General features: G+C 39.9%; 2 protein-coding genes across 8 annotated transcripts in view; one reads left to right on the top strand and one right to left on the bottom strand.

The window, feature by feature from the left end:
• The window catches only part of WASHC5 (WASH complex subunit 5), a 54,279-nt gene extending 46,527 nt beyond the window's left edge, over nucleotides 1–7,752 (bottom strand). For all 4 annotated transcript variants that reach the window (XM_067017868.1, XM_059043176.2, XM_067017867.1 and 1 more), the window contains exons 1-5: nucleotides 7,556–7,752; nucleotides 3,073–3,383; nucleotides 2,438–2,583; nucleotides 1,667–1,751; nucleotides 976–1,076 (exon numbers count right to left, since the gene is read on the bottom strand). In XM_067017868.1, the coding sequence (XP_066873969.1) occupies nucleotides 976–1,076; nucleotides 1,667–1,751; nucleotides 2,438–2,583; nucleotides 3,073–3,258 (518 nt within the window). In that variant the 5' untranslated portion in view covers nucleotides 3,259–3,383; nucleotides 7,556–7,752. The remainder of the gene's footprint in view (nucleotides 1–975; nucleotides 1,077–1,666; nucleotides 1,752–2,437; nucleotides 2,584–3,072; nucleotides 3,384–7,555) is intronic.
• An 11-nt stretch (nucleotides 7,753–7,763) lies between these two features.
• NSMCE2 (NSE2 (MMS21) homolog, SMC5-SMC6 complex SUMO ligase) overlaps nucleotides 7,764–17,186 on the top strand; it is a 221,352-nt gene continuing 211,929 nt past the window's right edge. For 2 of the 4 annotated variants that reach the window (XM_067017871.1, XM_067017872.1), the window contains exons 1-2: nucleotides 7,785–7,899; nucleotides 15,004–15,174. In XM_067017871.1, coding sequence (XP_066873972.1) covers nucleotides 15,018–15,174 — 157 coding nt within the window. In that variant the 5' untranslated portion in view covers nucleotides 7,785–7,899; nucleotides 15,004–15,017. Of the gene's footprint in view, nucleotides 7,900–15,003; nucleotides 15,175–17,186 lie in introns of all 4 variants that reach the window. The other 2 variants (XM_059043179.2, XM_067017870.1) reach the window with 2 other exon arrangements.

A 17,186-nucleotide genomic window follows, 5' to 3' on the forward strand; every position in this document is an offset into this window, starting at 1 on the left:
ATGAATTACGCATGCTGGTGGATACTCTCCTCACATCCTGATAAAGCTAAAGGAACAGGCTAGCTGAGTAGCCTAATTTGCTGCTGCGAAGGCAGCAGTACCACATGTGGCAGAAAAGACAACATCTCCAAACAATCCCCCTCTGTTGAGGATCTGCCTTTTTGCCCTATTTATTTTGTCCTAATTTGTAAGTTTGAAAATGTTAATTCTAGCCTGCGCATCTTTAGCCCAAGTTCCTGACTCCTGCGTATTGACTGTGTCTTCCCCAAATCTTGATAACTTCTGACATCGACCTTGTATCCAGATTCTGACTCACTTATTTAACAAATTGAAAACTGTACGTTAGGGACTGAAATCACAGTTGGTTAAGGTGGGTCCTGTTTTTAAGACCCTGCTTCTTGAAGTCATAGCTCTGTAAAGACACATGTAACACATGGTTGGGATGTGTGTTACTGTTTGTTCTGTTTTTGGTTCTACATATACATGGGTAAGAATTCACTTTCAACCTGGCCCTGAATGATAACTTTTCAAAATGTATCAACCTGAAAATGATAACAGAAAACTCATTCATTTCCTTACATCTGCCAAGGAGTAGTATTTGAAAACTTGAAAAAAAAATTCATTAGACTTCCAAAATTCCCAAATTTATCTTTCAGGTAAGGAAAATTCACCTTCCTTTTAAAAAAAACTGAGGTATCATGATGGACATGATAAGCTATATATCTCTAATAATCTATAATAAATTACTCTATATATACTAGATTATATGACAGATAATCTATTATAATGATGATGATATAAAACACAGATTGTTATATTTCTACATTATGTATTATACTTAGAAGTGATAAGAATCTTACACTTTTGCATTCTAAATCATATTGCTGCTGTTCACAATAAAAGAAGGATGGAAACCTACACTGTACTTTACCAATAGCAGTGCTTTTGGAGGGTGTAGTCTTAGCCCAGGGATACCTGTATCGATAGTAAGAAACGAGCATTCTCTCTCTGATTTCTCCTTCAATCTTTTGGTCGATGACCAGGAGCATGACTCCATATAAGTACAGCGCTTCACACTATGAGGAGAAAAAGACAATAGCCAAGTTCGCAGGAGTACACATGCTTATGGAGTGAAGCTGGTTCCTCCTAAAAACTTTATATTACAAGGAGGGTGCAGGGTCCCCCCAAAGGGTTCTCAACTTCTGTACAGAATGAGCTTTGAAAAGTTTATGCTAAATAAAGTTTAATTTACAATGACTATCTTTCAGTTGGTCTATTTTTCTTATTTTGCTTGGGATACCAAAATGGAATCCCAATATTATGAATACATAATAAGTCATTCACTTATTTAACAAACATTTCTTAAGTGATCATGATGTACTAGGTACCAGGCTAGATGTCTGGGATGCAAAATATAAAGAAGATAGGATTGTTACACTGAGGAAGCTCATAAGCTGCACATAATCTTTATTCACTTGTAGCTCTGCTCAAAGTCTACTATGTTCTAAATTCAGACAAAGACCTGCCAGTTAGACGATAATTATCAGTTTATTTTGCTTCTCCTTAAAGAAGGATACACTGTATGTACCTGTGACTTACAGGAAAAAAAGTAACGCTAAGTTTGACATTCTTGATTTTTTAATTTTAAATGGTCACTACTACTTACTAGAAGTTGTTTTCCATCTTCATTGAGAAGCACCGTTTCTAAGGTTTGCTGAATATAAACACCTTCATTGAGATCATCTAGATATCTAGAAATGAAACCCCAGAGCAAGTTACTCATTGATAATAAAAATGTTAATATCTTTGAAGAAGGACAGTAAAGATTTTTAAAAGATTAGGCAAGATACCAGGCATTCTGGCCTTCAAATAGTTTTGTGGCCATTCATGCTCTTAGGAACAGATTTGTGAGCAGGAACTCCTGGTGATCAGGGCCACAGACTATTTATGGCCATTCTAAGTAAAAGGAATATTCCATAGTCCTGATTTATGAATTACAGATATCTTGGGAATAACGGCATAAAAACATGGACTAGTTAGTTTAAAAGCTAATGAGTAATGAATTCTTAAGGGCTAGAAGGAAGACAATATTGTCTGGTCAGGGATAAGAAGGAAGGCTATGGTTACCAACGCTACAAAAATAAGTTCCTTTTTTTTTCCACTTCTCATATATAATAAACTAAATTAGGATCAAGATTGAAAGCCAAATGACTTGGTACAAAGCAAGACGATTATAATACTTAAAAAGAGCAGGAAATTATATTAAAACTCTAAAATACTTAAGATGACTAGTGCCACAGGAAGGAAAAGATAATTAGCCACGGTATAAGCTAGTAAATTTCTTAGTTAACTCAGAAAGATATACACGTTCTAGTCCATCCCTTCTCCCTCTCCACTATTTACTATCAAAATAAGCTATGAGTGAATTAGTCAATACCTGTTTAAGTCTACAATATATTTATGCACACTCTGAAATGCTAAATAAAATCTGGTCACAATTTCTGTGTTGTTTTCCCGAAACTCTTCGTCTAAATCCTGTAGCTCTGGCTTAGCTTCCAGTTTGCTTTCCCATAATTCTGGACCCTAAAAAGAAAAACACATTTATGTGAAACATCAAGAAAAGAGTCACAAACCAATAGAATTATTGGTAACAATTTCAAAACAGTCTTTTAAAAATTTGTTCTTATGCCTCAAAAGGGATATCAAAAATTGAAAGCAGAGGAACAGAAAGTAATGAAGATATCAGAAGCATAGATATAAAATCCCTTTGAAAGAAATGGACTTGAATTGCAACCACAATTGACATGCTTTTAAGTGTGGGGTACTTCAATGTGAAATACATTATACCAAAGTTATCTTTTTAAAATTTGATTATATTGTGTTAGGGCTTCCACACATACCGTGTGTATATTATTATATTATTTTAAAGTTAGCTGATACTAAATTTGGTTGAAAAGCTTTTCTTTTTAACTCCTTCTTCATAATTACGTAACCTCTCAGAGTCTCCTGGTTTCCAAAGAAAGCATGCTTTTGTAGAAAAGACTGGTAAGAAAAGCTGTTGAGGAAGATTACCTTAAAATAGCTGAAATCAAATATGATATCTCCATATTTCTGTTGATCCGCTCGGTCTTTTAACCTGAATACAGCAGGAATAAACTCAGAGAGCCTCAGAAGCTCAGCAATGATGGCATTGCCACAGGAGACAATCCTTAGGATTGCTTGGCCACAGGGGCTATTCTCAGCCAAAAAGTCCAACATCGTGAGGATAATCAGCTACTCTGTGCCCGGCCACAGGGAAATGTGTAACTGGCTTCAGAGCTGGGGTCTGTAAATCATCAGATGAAACCAGGTCTGCAGATACACTGGCCGCTCCATTAAAGGACCTGTATCCAAAAAAAAAAAGTATGAAAATCTCCATTTTTTTAGGAACCATGTGAAACAGATACACAATATTTTTCTTCCAAACTCACTGAAAAAAAATTGTAACACCTAATGAGTTCTGATATGGAGGGAGGGCATTTATTTTCCACTCTTCATGTTTTCCTTGTAGAGGGACTTTGCTAAATTGTTACTCTTGCTGTCTTTCTCAACGCTTTATTCATTTCTCTCCATGAGAAAAGACTTGATGTAGCTGATCCCTGAGCTTGTGAGAAGGTTCCAAGGTGACCTAAATTGGGAACAGATTATTAAATTTTCCTTACAGGAACTGTACCACTTCTTTTACCTTTGGGAAAAGATAACGACGTCCTAAAATCTACTAGAATTAGATGAGGGAACAACCTTTAAAAATGTTTCTTTCAGGGAATTCCCTGGCAGTCCAGTGGTTAGGACTCTGTGCTTTTACTGCTGAGGGCCTGGGTTCAATCCCTGGTTGGGAAACTAAGATCCCACAAGCTGCACGGCACAGCCAAAAAAAAAAGAAAAAAAAGTTTTTTTCATATGTCAAGTATGGGAGGTCCTGTTATTGAGACTAATCTATGCCTGAGAAATGTGACAGGGTGACTCTAAAAGTAAGGACAACTATTTCATACTAAGCAGTGGAGAAGTTCTGATTAGGAATGTATCTTCAAATGATATCATCAAAACTTCTGACAATAAGTTTTATGCTTAACAAAATTGAGAGTAGAATTACAGAAACTCTGTACTCAATGGACAAACCGAGAACGAGTCAAAAGCTGACTTCATCAAATCGTGATTTCGATAATACAGTGTTTTGTACTCCACAGTTGTCTTTCATAGTATGATTTTTTTAAATTTTTTTATTTTTTTGCAGTATGCGGGCCTCTCACTGTTGTGGCCTCTCCCGTTGCAGAGCACAGGCTCCAGATGCGCAGGCTCAGCGGCCATGGCTCACAGGCCCAGCCGCTCCGCGACATGTGGGATGTTCCCGATCTGGGGCACAAACCCGTGTCCCCTGCATCGGCAGGCGGACTCTCAACCACTGCGCCACCAGGGAAGCCCAGTATGACTTTTAAATGGGTAATTTTTGCAAAAAATTTCCAAGGCATCATTCATTTTTCCAAAGGGCCTCCCAATTCTTTTTCACCTCATTATCTTTTGAAGTGTTAACTGTGTCATCATCTTTGTTGCATTTCTCTCCTCTAATTGTTAATTTAGCTAGGTCATCATTTGTGAACTTCATGGAAGCCTGAATTATTTTTCAACTTCATAAAGGCCTATGACTTCCCAACATTTGCACTTTCACTTGGCATTGGGATCCTGCTCTATCAACATGATGTCAACAATTAAGAAAACTGACCAAGGGACTTCCCCGGCAGTCCCATGGTTAAGACTCTGTGCTTCCAGTGCAGGGGGCACGGGTTCGATCCCTGCTTGGGGAACTAAGATCCCCACATGCTGCATGGCCTGGCCAAAAAAAAAAAAAAAGACTGACCAAAAAGTAAGAATTTACTGACCGAATAGACAGTTTTGGACAAGGATATCTGAATGAGGACTAATGTTACAAGTGGTCAGTTTATTAAGATGTTTACATCAATGCCACCTTTTATTTTCATATGTGGTCTAAGTTCAGAGACTCAAATAATGAAGCCCTCATTGTACGTGAAACCAGAATGTGGAAAGACTTTTGACTTCCTTTGTAGCCACAGCAAAACATTCCTCAATGCCTGTCACACATTTTAAAAGTTCACCCACGTGATGAGCTACCTACTGTAGGTATGTATTACCTGGAAGCTCTGTATAACCCTTAAGGGTTTTCTTTTTTCCTTTTGGAAGTTTCTATCATTGATTCACAATTTGGAAATGTCTTCATTTACTGGGATGTTGTGGCGGCAACTGCTGGCTCCTCAACAGTACTTCCCACTCACCTACTCCTTTCTTATTCTAGAGGACAGAACAGTCAGATCCTCACTTTCCCTCCCTTGAAGCCAGGTTAGACATGTGACTCACTTTTGACCGATGAGATAGAAGAAGTCTATGGTAGGACTTTTGGAAATATTTTTTTTTCTCCAGCTACAAGGAGAGAAGCACGTCAAGAGAAAGTTCTCTTGTTGCTCTGGCTATCCCCCTTCTTCCTGCCATTGAGTGTGGTCCAATGAATATTTGATGCCTGAAGGTGCAGCCACCTTGAGACCATGAGGTAACAGGCCTAAGAGAAAAAATGCCAAGAACCTGCAGACTGTGGTGCGGAAGGAAAGAATCTAAATTCTTATTGATGTTACTGATTCCTTGATTCAACTGTGGCACTACCTAACCTCTGTAATCCTTGTTAAACGGACTGCTTTTATGGTTTACCTAATGTTAATTGGGTTCTGGATTACATGCAGGTGAATCCTTTTTACCTAAGAGTTACACTGCAGGCAACTACCTACTGCAGGCAACTTTCAAAATATTATTTGGCTAAAGTCTTTGGTAAATGGCCTAATTGTTGGCTGAAAAACTGGTCCTAAAGAACAGAATCTAAGAAGCATAATTAAAGATACCTAATCATGTTGCAGTGAACTCAGAGGTAGGTGGCTTTATAGAAGATGTTAAGACTTAGTTGAGATTTAAAAAAAAAATCACTCTAGAATGAGATGCAAATAAACATGGTAGAAGAAGCTATATTAAATCTTCCTTTTTTTAAAAAAAATTGGGGTATAGTTGCTTTCCAATGTTGTGTTAGTTTCAGTTGTTCAGAGAAGTGACTCAGTTATATGTATACATATATCCCCTATTCCCTCTTTTTTGGATTTCCTTCCCATTTAGGTCACCACAGAGCACTGAGTAGAATTCCCTGTACTATACAGCAGGTTCTCATTAGTTATCTATGTTATACATATTAGTGTATATATGTCAATCCTAATCTCCCAGTTCATCTCTCCCCCGCCCCCAACAAATCTTTCTTTTAGAGGTTCTGCTGGTGCTAGGGATGAAGACAACTCATAAAGACCAGCTTTCTCAGTAGAGGCTCTCTTTCTATTTGACATGCAATGAAACCAGGGATCCCACTCAATTTCCTAGTTTTGTTTTTACAAGGCACCCAGAAAAGTGGTTGTAACTTCATTTTCAAGAATTTGATACGGAATTATGATTTTTTGTTTGGAAAGTAATCCTAGACAAAAGACAACATGCTTTCAAGAATAAAGCATGGCAACATCATACCAATTACCCAATGAGTACAGAACTGAATTCTGAAAATTAAATTGCCCTGGGAAGAACCACTCTTTATCCTACTCAGAGGACAAAAGAAGGTTGATCTATTTTAATCCTTTTATAAAACCTCAGTTCCATAAAGAAGGAAGCACTGGTCTCCACCAATCCGTTACCAGGAACAAACTATAGCGGTTGTTGATCAAAAGTGACCGGCATATCTCTTCCAGAAAAGTTTTTAAATGAGCCTAATCACTCTAGTCTGAGAATCCCGAAAAAGAAAGAAGAAAAACCGGAAGGTGTTCCCTGTTGTGGGCAAAGGCAGTAAAGCCTCTCTCTCCCCCTTCTCCCAGCATCACCTAGGCTGGAGGAAGCTCCACACACTTGGAATCAATCAGGAGACCCGTTTCCATTACCGGCTCTGTGTTTTTTAGTTTTTTTAAATGTACGACCACAGACAAATTAGGACCCTCGAAACTATTTTTTGAAATCCAATGGACTTTGGCATGTCATAGGTGAGGGAATTAAGATGCAGAGAAGAGCAATGACTTGCCCAAACTCACAGCCCGTGGTAGAACTGAAATTCAAACCCGGGTCCTTCAGACCGTAAAAGCTTCCACCAACCACTCGGGTTTCTGGAGAGTAAATGGAGAAATAACGACGTACACAGAGCATTGCTCCCGGAAACTTGGAAGGATCAGAATGCAGACTAAGCAGCTGAACATCACTTACTAAAGCGCCAAAGAGGTGTGGAAAATTGTTTCCACCTGAGTGGAGGAGATGCAGAGCCTGGACTGCAGCAGCAGCTCCAGGAAAACCCTCAGTCCTCCACGCCAGGTTCCCCCATCCAGACCCCACCCCATGCCGCAGAAGCCCCCACCACGGCCAGCGCGGCCCAGCCCTGGGGCGGGGAAGGGGAAGGAGGACGTGAAGGAGGGGGCGCGCGCACACCGCCCCAACTCACCTGTCACCAGGGCCGCGCCAGGGCGCACGCGCAGGGCCGGCGGTCGCGCGCGGAGTCAGCTCCCCGACCCGCACCCCTCCGTCTCCGCAGGGGTCCCCTTCTACCTCCAGCCCTTATCCAGAGCCGGCCTGACCCCAGCTTCCGCCCCGGGTTCCCTCGGCCGTCACATGACAAAGGGGCGGAGAGCGGGGCGGGGCGTCATGTGACCATTCGCCGGCGACGACTGATGACGCCTGAGCCCGCGCTAGCCGTTTCAGCGGCAGGGGAAGCGAGTTAGGAAGTAGTTGGGGGTCCTGGTGTGGGAAGTACGGGCGCAGCCAGACGGAGCTACATCGGGCAGCCAGGTAAGGCAAGAGCGGGGCATGGCGATGAGGAGGATGATGGGGGGTGTTGCCTCCCTCTCGGGCTCTCCGCCGGTGCCCCGAGCTACGGTCTGTGGACCTGTGTTATGGTCCTGGTTCTTTTCACGCCACAGCAATGAGGCTGGGGCGGTTTACCTCCCTCTCCAAGACGCCATCTCTCCATCCTTCGGCACTATGTGTGTGGGGCAAAGATCACGAATTCTTTTTTTATTTTTTATTGAAATATAGTTGATTTACAATGTGTTAATTTCAGGTGTACAGCAAAGTGATTCAGATAAATATATATGTATAATTATATATATATAGAGAGAGAGTGATTCAAGTAATTGTGTATATATATATTCCTTTTCAGATTATTTTCCTTTATAGGTTATTAAGATATTGAATATACTTTCCCGTGCTATACAGTAAGACCTTGTTTTTGTCCATTTTATATATAGTAGTGTGAGATCACGAATTCTTGATCTAAATAAATCTGGTTTGAGCCGGCTTTCAAAGCAGGGCCTTGGGCAGATCGTTTAAATAAACTCTCTGGGCGTCAGCTTCCTTTTCTCTCCTATAAATGGTTGTGAGGATTAACGATAATGAGAACGATGGTATTGTAGGGGAACCAGTTTATGGCTTGCTATAGGGAACCTAGAAATGGTGATTTCTGTTATTGATGTAACTCCCAAATCTTTATTGGTCACCTATTTTGTGTGAGGAGCTGTTCTATGTTATGTGGAATCTGTCAGAATTCTAGTTTAAGTTGCTCCCAGGGTGAAAGAGTGGCAGATACGGGAGCAAGTAGTTATGATGGTTTTTAAAATAGAACGGGATTGGGGGGGGATGGAGAGAGAGAGAGAGAGAGAGAGAGAGAGAGAGAGGGAGAGAGGGAGAGAGGGAGAGAGGGAGAGAGGGAGAGAGGGAGAGAGGGAGAGAGGGAGAGGGAGAGAGAGAGAGAGAGATAGCGTGAAGGAGAGAACAAGCAACTGAGAGGGCTTCATGAAGATGTAACCTTGCGTATTGAAAAAGAAGATACAGCTATGGCTGAACTTGTATAGGGCCCTGTGGATTTAAAGGAGGTCAGCACAGTATCTAAATTATTTACTCTGTGCTTACCACTTGTACAGAAAGATGAGAGGAGTATTTTTATATTATCTAATAATTGGCCTCACCTACAGAGAATCTTATAGACCTGCTCTGGTCTGAATGTTTGTGTCCTCCTCCTACCCCCACCCCCCAATTCATATGTTGAATTCCTAAAGCCAGTGTGATGGTATTAAGAGGTAGAGCCTTTGGGAAGAGCTTAGGTCATGAGGATAGAGCCCTCCTAGTAGGCTTAATACCTTTATAAGAGAGGCTCCAGAGAGCTCCCTTGCCACTTCTACTATGTGAAGACACAGAGCTAGAAGGCCCTGGCCATGAATCACCAGAAGAGGGCCTTCACTAGAATGCGACTATGCTGGTGCCTTGACCTTGGACTTCCCAACGTCCAGAACTGTGAGAAATGTTTCTGCCGTTTATACGTTACTGTGTCTGGTATTTTGTTACAGTGGCACCAACAGACAAAGACGAGGCCTGTTAGGGAAGGCAACATAACATGCTAGGGAAAAGCTCAGGAAGTGCATAACCTTGTTTTAAACTTTCTTTGAGACAGAGAACAAAACAGTCATAGTTCCCTGGGGAAGGCTTCAAAGGGGGTTAGTTTAAACCAGGGTTTCTCAACCACTGCACTATTGACATTTGGTGCCAAATAATTCTTTGCTGTGGAGGGCTGTCCTGTGAATTATGTACTTAGCTGTACTTGGTGGGAGAAATAGGGAAAAGTACATTTAGTCCATCTTTCGCCTCCAGCCATTCTCTTTGCTTCTCGATCTGAGTCATTCCTCTTGATAGTGCAGAATTAACAGACGGACGTTTTCCCCACCTCTCTGCAAGTGTAAAGTTTCATTGGAGTAATGTGAATTTTGCATTCATATAATAAGGATGGCTACCATGTAGTAGACACTTTCCATTTATCCTGGATTATATTAATCCTTATATACATTGTGTCTTAGTCAGCTCAGGCTGCTATTTAAAAATATACCATAGACTGGTGGCTTAAGCAACAGAAATTTATTTCTCATAGATTTGGAGACTGGAAGTTGGGGACCATGGTGCTGGTATGGTTGGATACTGGTGAGGGCTCTCTTCCTGGTTCGTAGACAGCCACCTTACTGTATCTTTACATGGTGGACAGAGAGAGCAAACCCTGGTGTCTCTTCCTCTTCTAATGACACTAATCCCATCATGAGGGCTCCCCCCTCACTTAAACTTAATCAACTCCCAAAGGCTCCATCTCTATATATCATCACATTGGGAGTTAGGGTAAACATAAATTGGGGGGGGGGGACAAAGTTACCTCAGTGTTCTCCATACTTGAATTATTTGGGGTGCTTCATAAAAATACAGTTTCCTCAGTGTCCACCAGAGACTGATTCAATAGGTCTGAGATAGTATCCATTAATAACTGTATTTTTAATAAGTATTTCAACTGATTCTTAAGATCAGACAAGTTTGAGAAAACTACAAAATTTAATTTAGGGGACTTCCCTGGTGGCGCAGTGATTAAGAATCAGCCTGCCAATGCAGGGAACGTGGGTTCGAGCCCTGGTCCGGGAAGATCCCACATGCTGCTGAGCAACTAAGCCCCTGCTCCACAACTACTGAGCCCGCGTGCCACAACTACGGAGCCTGCGCTCTAGAGCCCGTGCTCTGCAACATGAGAAGCCACCGCAATGGGAAGCCCGCCCACCACAACGAAGAGTAGCCCCCACTCACCGCAACTAGAGAAAGCCCGTGCACAGCGTTGAAGACCCAACGCAGCCAAAAATAAATAAATAAATTTATTTTTTAAAATTTAATTTATTCTTCCAATAATGCTGTGAGATAGATGTGATTATCTCCTTTTTACACGGGAGCAAACTGAAGATAGAGAAGTTAAGCAACTCAACCAGAGTGATGCAGTTTTAAGTGGGGTGGACGAGGTGGAATTTCCAGGCATTCGTGTCCACGGTCCGTTCACTTATGCGCTATTCTGTATTGCTGCTCACAGTATTGTATGATTAACTAAATGGTAATATTTGCTCTCATTTTAAAAGATTATATGCCAGACATTATTCTGAGTGTTTTGTTATAGGTATGAACTCATTCAGTCCTCCCAGTAATCCTTGAAGTCGGCACTGGATCATGCCCATGTTTCAGAAAGGAAAAGTGAAGCATTGAGAGGTTAAATAACTTGCCTAAAGTTATTTAGCTACTTAATTGGCAAAGTCGGGCTTCGAACTCATGTAGTCTGGCTCCAGAGGCTACAGTGTTTAACCCCTACTAGAGTTTTTAGTCATTAGCCCCTACTAGTATCACCTCCATATTCTACTCTATAACATAACTAATGTTTATTTTTCATATAAACGTGTTTCATGTTATCTTTAAGTAAAATTAATATTCCAGGAAGATATATCATGTTCATACTGTGGCTTTACTGCATCTGGCTTACCCCCTGGTGTGTGTGTATGTGTGTGTGTGTGTGTGTGTGTGTGTGTGTGTGTACACTTTGATAATTGTGTTTCCAGAACAGTGCTATCCAATGCAGTAGCCATTAGGCACATGTGGCTATTTAAAATTTTTTTTGATTTTGCATTGTTTTAATATAGCAAAGCATTGACAAGAATAATAAATAGGCAACTTATTTGATAAATTTGGTTTTATAAAAATATTTGTTGAACAGAGTTGCTTGAAAAGAGGCAAAAAGACAGTATGTAAAAATATTAGTGATGAAATATTTACATATATCTATTTCAAAAATTAGAATAGAAAATATTCTCCATTTAGAAGCATTACTTCGGAGATTACCAGGTTCCCTGGCACCTGTAGTGTTTCACAATTTTAAAAAAATCATGGTCTTCAGAGAAGAGTCATTTGAACGTGTCAACAGTTTCACATTCATAAGCATGACATGCAATTTTGAAGAGGATCGCAGGAAATTCTATAAAAAATTAAAATAATAAGACCACATTGAGATAATATATCTTCAGAAAAATACTGGTGTCATAGTATTAAAGACAGATATGGCTAATAAACTGATTAATGAATGTAAGTATGTACCAAGAATAAGTTTCTTTTTTTTTTTTTTAAGTTTTGGTTATCAATATAAAAAGATTTCTAAATCTGTTTTAATGCATGTAGATATATGTTACTATTATTTTTTAAAAGTGTAGTTGACTTTCAATATGGCTATTTAAATTTAAATTGATTAAAATTAAATAAAATTTAAAACTCAATTCCTCAGTCACACTAATCACATCAATAGTCATGCTATTATGACTCTCAGTAATCACTGCTAATCAATAGTCACACGTGCCTAATAGCTTCTGTATTGGACAATGCAGATTATAGAACATTTTTGTCATGGCAGAAAGTTCTATTAGACAGTGCTGCTCTAGACAATTTAGACTTACACTAGAATCAAGATTGACTAGAAAACTGAATACTTGAACCATATCGTTTGATCTTTGCAGGATTGTGTTTTTTGAGTAACAGTTGGTGTAATAGGTATACCCCCAAATCTAAATGGCTTTGCACAATTGAAGTTTTTTATTTCTTTCATGCATGGAGCCTGATTGGTGGGCAGTTTTCCTCCAAGCAGTGGAGTAGGAACCTAGGCTCCTTCCATTTGGTGGTTCTCTATCTTCAGTATGTGGCTTCTAAGGTCACTGCTTGCCCGTTTCAAGCTGACAAATGGGAAAGAGTGTGGAGATAGAGTGCCGTTTTCATGGATGGGGCCTGGAAATGGCTTCTGTTTCACTGTCTTGAATTCAATCATACTGCCACACCTAACAAGGAAGGCTGCAAACTGTGGTCTAGCTGTACGAGCAGGTTGAAGAGGAAATGGATTTGGTGGGCACTGAGCTGGAATCTGCCACAAGTGTCCTATCCTTAGCTTACCCTGAGGCATAATCTAAGAAACAGTCCTCAGAAGCTTACTATTGCTGCATCGTAAGAATATTATTAAGGACATTTTTCAGTATGACTCTTATTATCTCATACGTGATGATCCATGCTGCCTTGATTGCCATGGAAAGCCTTATTTTTCTTGAGTTCTTGGCTTACTTTATGGAGAAAGAGAATTCTGTAATTTTCACTTTTTGTTTTGCTTGTCAGGAAATCTCATAGGCAAATTTGTATTTACAAATACAGTGCTGTGTAGAATCATAAAGAATCCTAAAGCTTATATGATTACATTCTTGGTTTTCCCTTGTACTTGGTTTTCCCTTTAATCTGTTTTTTGATCCTGATTTATTTTCCATCTTATTGCATATGTTTGTGTTTATGTTGTGTTAACCATCCCAACTTGTTTGGTGTAATAAGTGAGATTGTAAATAAATACTGTCTTTCACCAAAACACACATATTCAAAACACCATTACTGTTGGTTTTTTAAAAATTTTTTTAAAAATTGGGGTATAGTTGTTTTACAATGTCATGATAGTTTCTACTGTACAGTGAAGTAGAGTTCCCTGTGCTATACAGCAGTTTCTCATTAGTTACCTACTTTATACATATTAGTGTATATATGTCAATCCCAATCTCCCAATTCTTCCCTCCCACCCCCGGCTTCTCCCCTTGTCATTATTGGTTTTTCATTCATATACACAGTCATGTCTTCTCTCTCTCAGTGTGAAACTCCCAGAAGATAACATAATGAGAAACCTTGTTCCATCATCTGGATTTTAACATCTGTAACATTTTGCCATATTTGCTTCAGGTCTTGGTTTTTAAGATCATTTAAAGAAAAAAAACAGATAAAGTCCCCAGGTCTACTGGACCTTTATGCTTCATTAAGACCCTCTGTGCTATGTTCCAAAAACTACTTACTGAATATTTGTTAATTGAATGATTTGAATTGATGATGAGTGGTATTGTGGATGTTTGTAGTAGACTAACACCTCAAAAATAGAAATTAACATCTTAAACATCTTCTCTGTGACCTTCCCTTTTTATACCCTGTGTAGTTTTTAATGAATCTTATGATTGACAGGCCTACTTGTTGAATGAATGGATTAATTTAATGAAAAGGGACCAATAATTGAGAAACTACTGTAGTAATCCAGTTGTGAGGTAAACATGGTGGCAGTGGAGAGGATTGGAAGGGCCACAGATACAGCTCAGAGACAGTTAAGCAACCTGTCCATGGTCACTCAGCAGTACAGTGGCAGAACCTGAATTCATGCTGTATCAGTATGATTCTGAGAAAATACCTTTTTTGCTACTATACAGCCTTTCCTCTAAGCCTGTGTAAATTCTCTCCACTTTTCTGGATGGTTTCAGTGGACTGAATTTCAGGTGGTTTGTGAGTTAAGCAAAGATGTCTTTTTGTAGGGAGCTTTATGTAAGTAGTCCAAAGCTTAAAGAGTTGGTGGTTGTAGATACAGATTAGGGAGTGTTTTAATATGAAGATAATAATTGAAACTGTTACGTGGGTGAGCTAACAGAAGATAAGAATTTACAGACAAATTCTGTTTTTTTCTGAAACAGAATCTGGGATCTCACCAAGTCTGTAAATCTTAGAACCCAGAGGAGCTGTCAGAAATAAAAGTTTTCTTATAGTTTTCAGAATTCAATATGTATATGTGTCAGATAAGTGAAAAATTACAGGTTTTCAAAATTCTCCCTTATTAAACTATTGTATTGCCACTATTTTCATTTTTTTAGAAGAATGCTTTATATGAGCAGTGTACTTTTTCTGACACACTTATGTTTTAGGTTTTTAGGAACTGTGCTGTTGGATTCTTTAGAGAATCAGGGAATCTTTTGGAAGAGGGTGTTCTCCCTCCTTTATATATTGAAGTACATCTTCTTTATATATTGAAAATTCATCTATTGTGTTTGGTGGCCCAGATGATGGGACAATGCTTTGATATCCTTTCAAGTGATACAGAATGCAGATAATTGTGTAGCACTTGTGGGATATTGGATACATTCATATGGATGTTTATAGTGCTTCCATTTTCCTATGCAGTTATTATTCTTATTCATAAATTTTATTTCATTGTGTTTGAAAACTTAGGTAATAATTTCAAGATGCCAGGGCGTTCCACTTCAAGTTCAGGTTCAACTGGTTTTATATCCTTCAGTGGTATAGAATCTGCACTCTCCTCCTTGAAAAACTTCCAGTCCTGCATCAGCTCTGGAATGGACACAGCTTCTAGTGTTGCTTTGGATCTTGTGGAAACTCAGAGTAAGTAATAATTAAAATTTATTTCTTTTGTGTCTATTTTGCTGTAACCCTGAGTGGTGGCATTGCTCTAGGGATGCAAGATACCGCTCACCTTTTGGGTAACCTTGGGACAGTCATTTAATCCCTCTGGGCATCTGTTTTCTCATCTTGTTTTACATACCACATAGTGATGTACTGCGGATAAGATGAGATTGACTCATTCATATGTGTTCAAACCCCCAAGAACCACTAGAGACTGCACTAGAAATTTATGGGCTGAAACATGAAGGTTTCTGACCTCAAGGAACATACAATCAAAAGTATGTGACATTTGTGGGACTTCCCTGGTGGCGCAGTGGTTAAGAATTCGCCTGCCAATGCGGGAGACATGGGTTTGATCCCTGGTCCGGGAAGATTCCACATGCTGTTGAGCAGCTAAGCCCGTGCTTCACAACAACTGAGCCTGCACTCTAGAGCTTGCGAGCCACAACTACTGAGCCCACATACCGCAACTGCTGAAGCCTGAGTGTGCCTGCTCCGCAACAAGAGAAGCCACTGCAATGAGAAGCCCGTGCACTGCAACGAAGAGTAGCCTCTGCTCTCCGCAACTAGAGAAAGCCCGCATCCAGCAACAAAGACCCAACACAGCCAAAAAAAAAAAAAAAAAAAAGTGACATTTGTGAACTGTACAGTACACAGCATGATGATAGTTATTTTCCAGTAATTTAACTATATTTTGTTCATGCTTAATTACTCAATAGACAGACTAAGCTGATGCTAGGGGTACTGGTAAAGGAAGGCCTCTACAAAAAATGAGAAAAGTTCAGTTTTGCTGAGCTTGATCACAATTTTTTGATGAGAAGATCTAGAAAGATGTTATTTGCTTTGTTTAGATTAAATTTGTTTTTATTTTATATTATATATGGAAGCAGGGGAGCAACATAATCTTTTTGTTTTTCTTTTAATATCACTGTTTTTCAGCAATTTGATTGTGATGTGCCTTCGTGTGATTTTCTTTGTTTATTCTGTCTGGCGTTCTTCAAGCTTTGGATTTGTACGCTTCCAGTTTTGATCAAATTTGGAAAAAAATTCTGCTGCTATTTCTCTCCCCTCTCTTCTCCTTCTGAGGCTCCAATTACATGTATGTTAGGCTGCTTGGTAATGTCTCATAAGTCACTGAGGCTCTGGTGATTTTTTTCACATCTTTTTTTCTCTCTGACTTTAGTATGAATAGTTTCTTTTGCTGTGTCTTCAAGTTCATTAGTCCTGTCTTCTCAAGTGTCTAATGACTAAATCTACCTGGGGAATTTTTAATTTCAGAGACTGTGTTTTTCAGCTTTAGAAGACATGAGAAAGAATTAAATGGAATCTTATTTCTCTCTTCATTATGCTCATGTTCTCCTCTGTATGCTTGAGCACATGGAGCGTATTTACAATAGCTATTTGCATACCCTTGTCTGCTAATTCTGTCATCTCTGTTGCCACTTGTGTGTATTATGTTGTTGAGCGTTGGGATTTTGTCGTCTTCCTTTGAAGAGAATTGACCTTTGTTTTGGTTGGCAGCTAAGTAATTTGTGGATTAGGCTGCTCCATCCCAGGCTTGTTGTTAAACTTCGTTAGGGCAGGTCTAGTGTAGCTTTACTTTGGGGCTCATTGAGCCTTGTTACAGAGCTTGCTCTTTCTGGAGTCTCTGTTGATTGCCCAGAGAGTTCAAGGAAAAAGCCCTACTCTGCTGGATGGAATCTGAATGGCCTCCCGTCCTGGGTGAATTCTGGGAATCGTTCACTTCACAGCTCCCAGCAGCTGTTCCTCAGCCGCTTAGGATCCAGCATCAGACTCCAGGGGATCTCTGTGCACATCCCTCAAGGGTGCTCTCTGCATGCCCCTGCCAGGGCGCTGTCCTGCAGAACGCCTGCTGCTGTCCTGCCTGAACTCCAGTCTCTGTCTTCTCACTCCTTTAAGACTGCTGTGCTCCTCCGGGACTCCCCCTCCGTCGTGCAAGGAAGAGGGCGATTGCAGGGCTTCCCTCACTT

The sequence above is a fragment of the Kogia breviceps genome, chromosome 17 (assembly GCF_026419965.1).
Source record: "Kogia breviceps isolate mKogBre1 chromosome 17, mKogBre1 haplotype 1, whole genome shotgun sequence".
Taxonomy (NCBI): Eukaryota; Metazoa; Chordata; class Mammalia; order Artiodactyla; family Physeteridae; genus Kogia; species Kogia breviceps.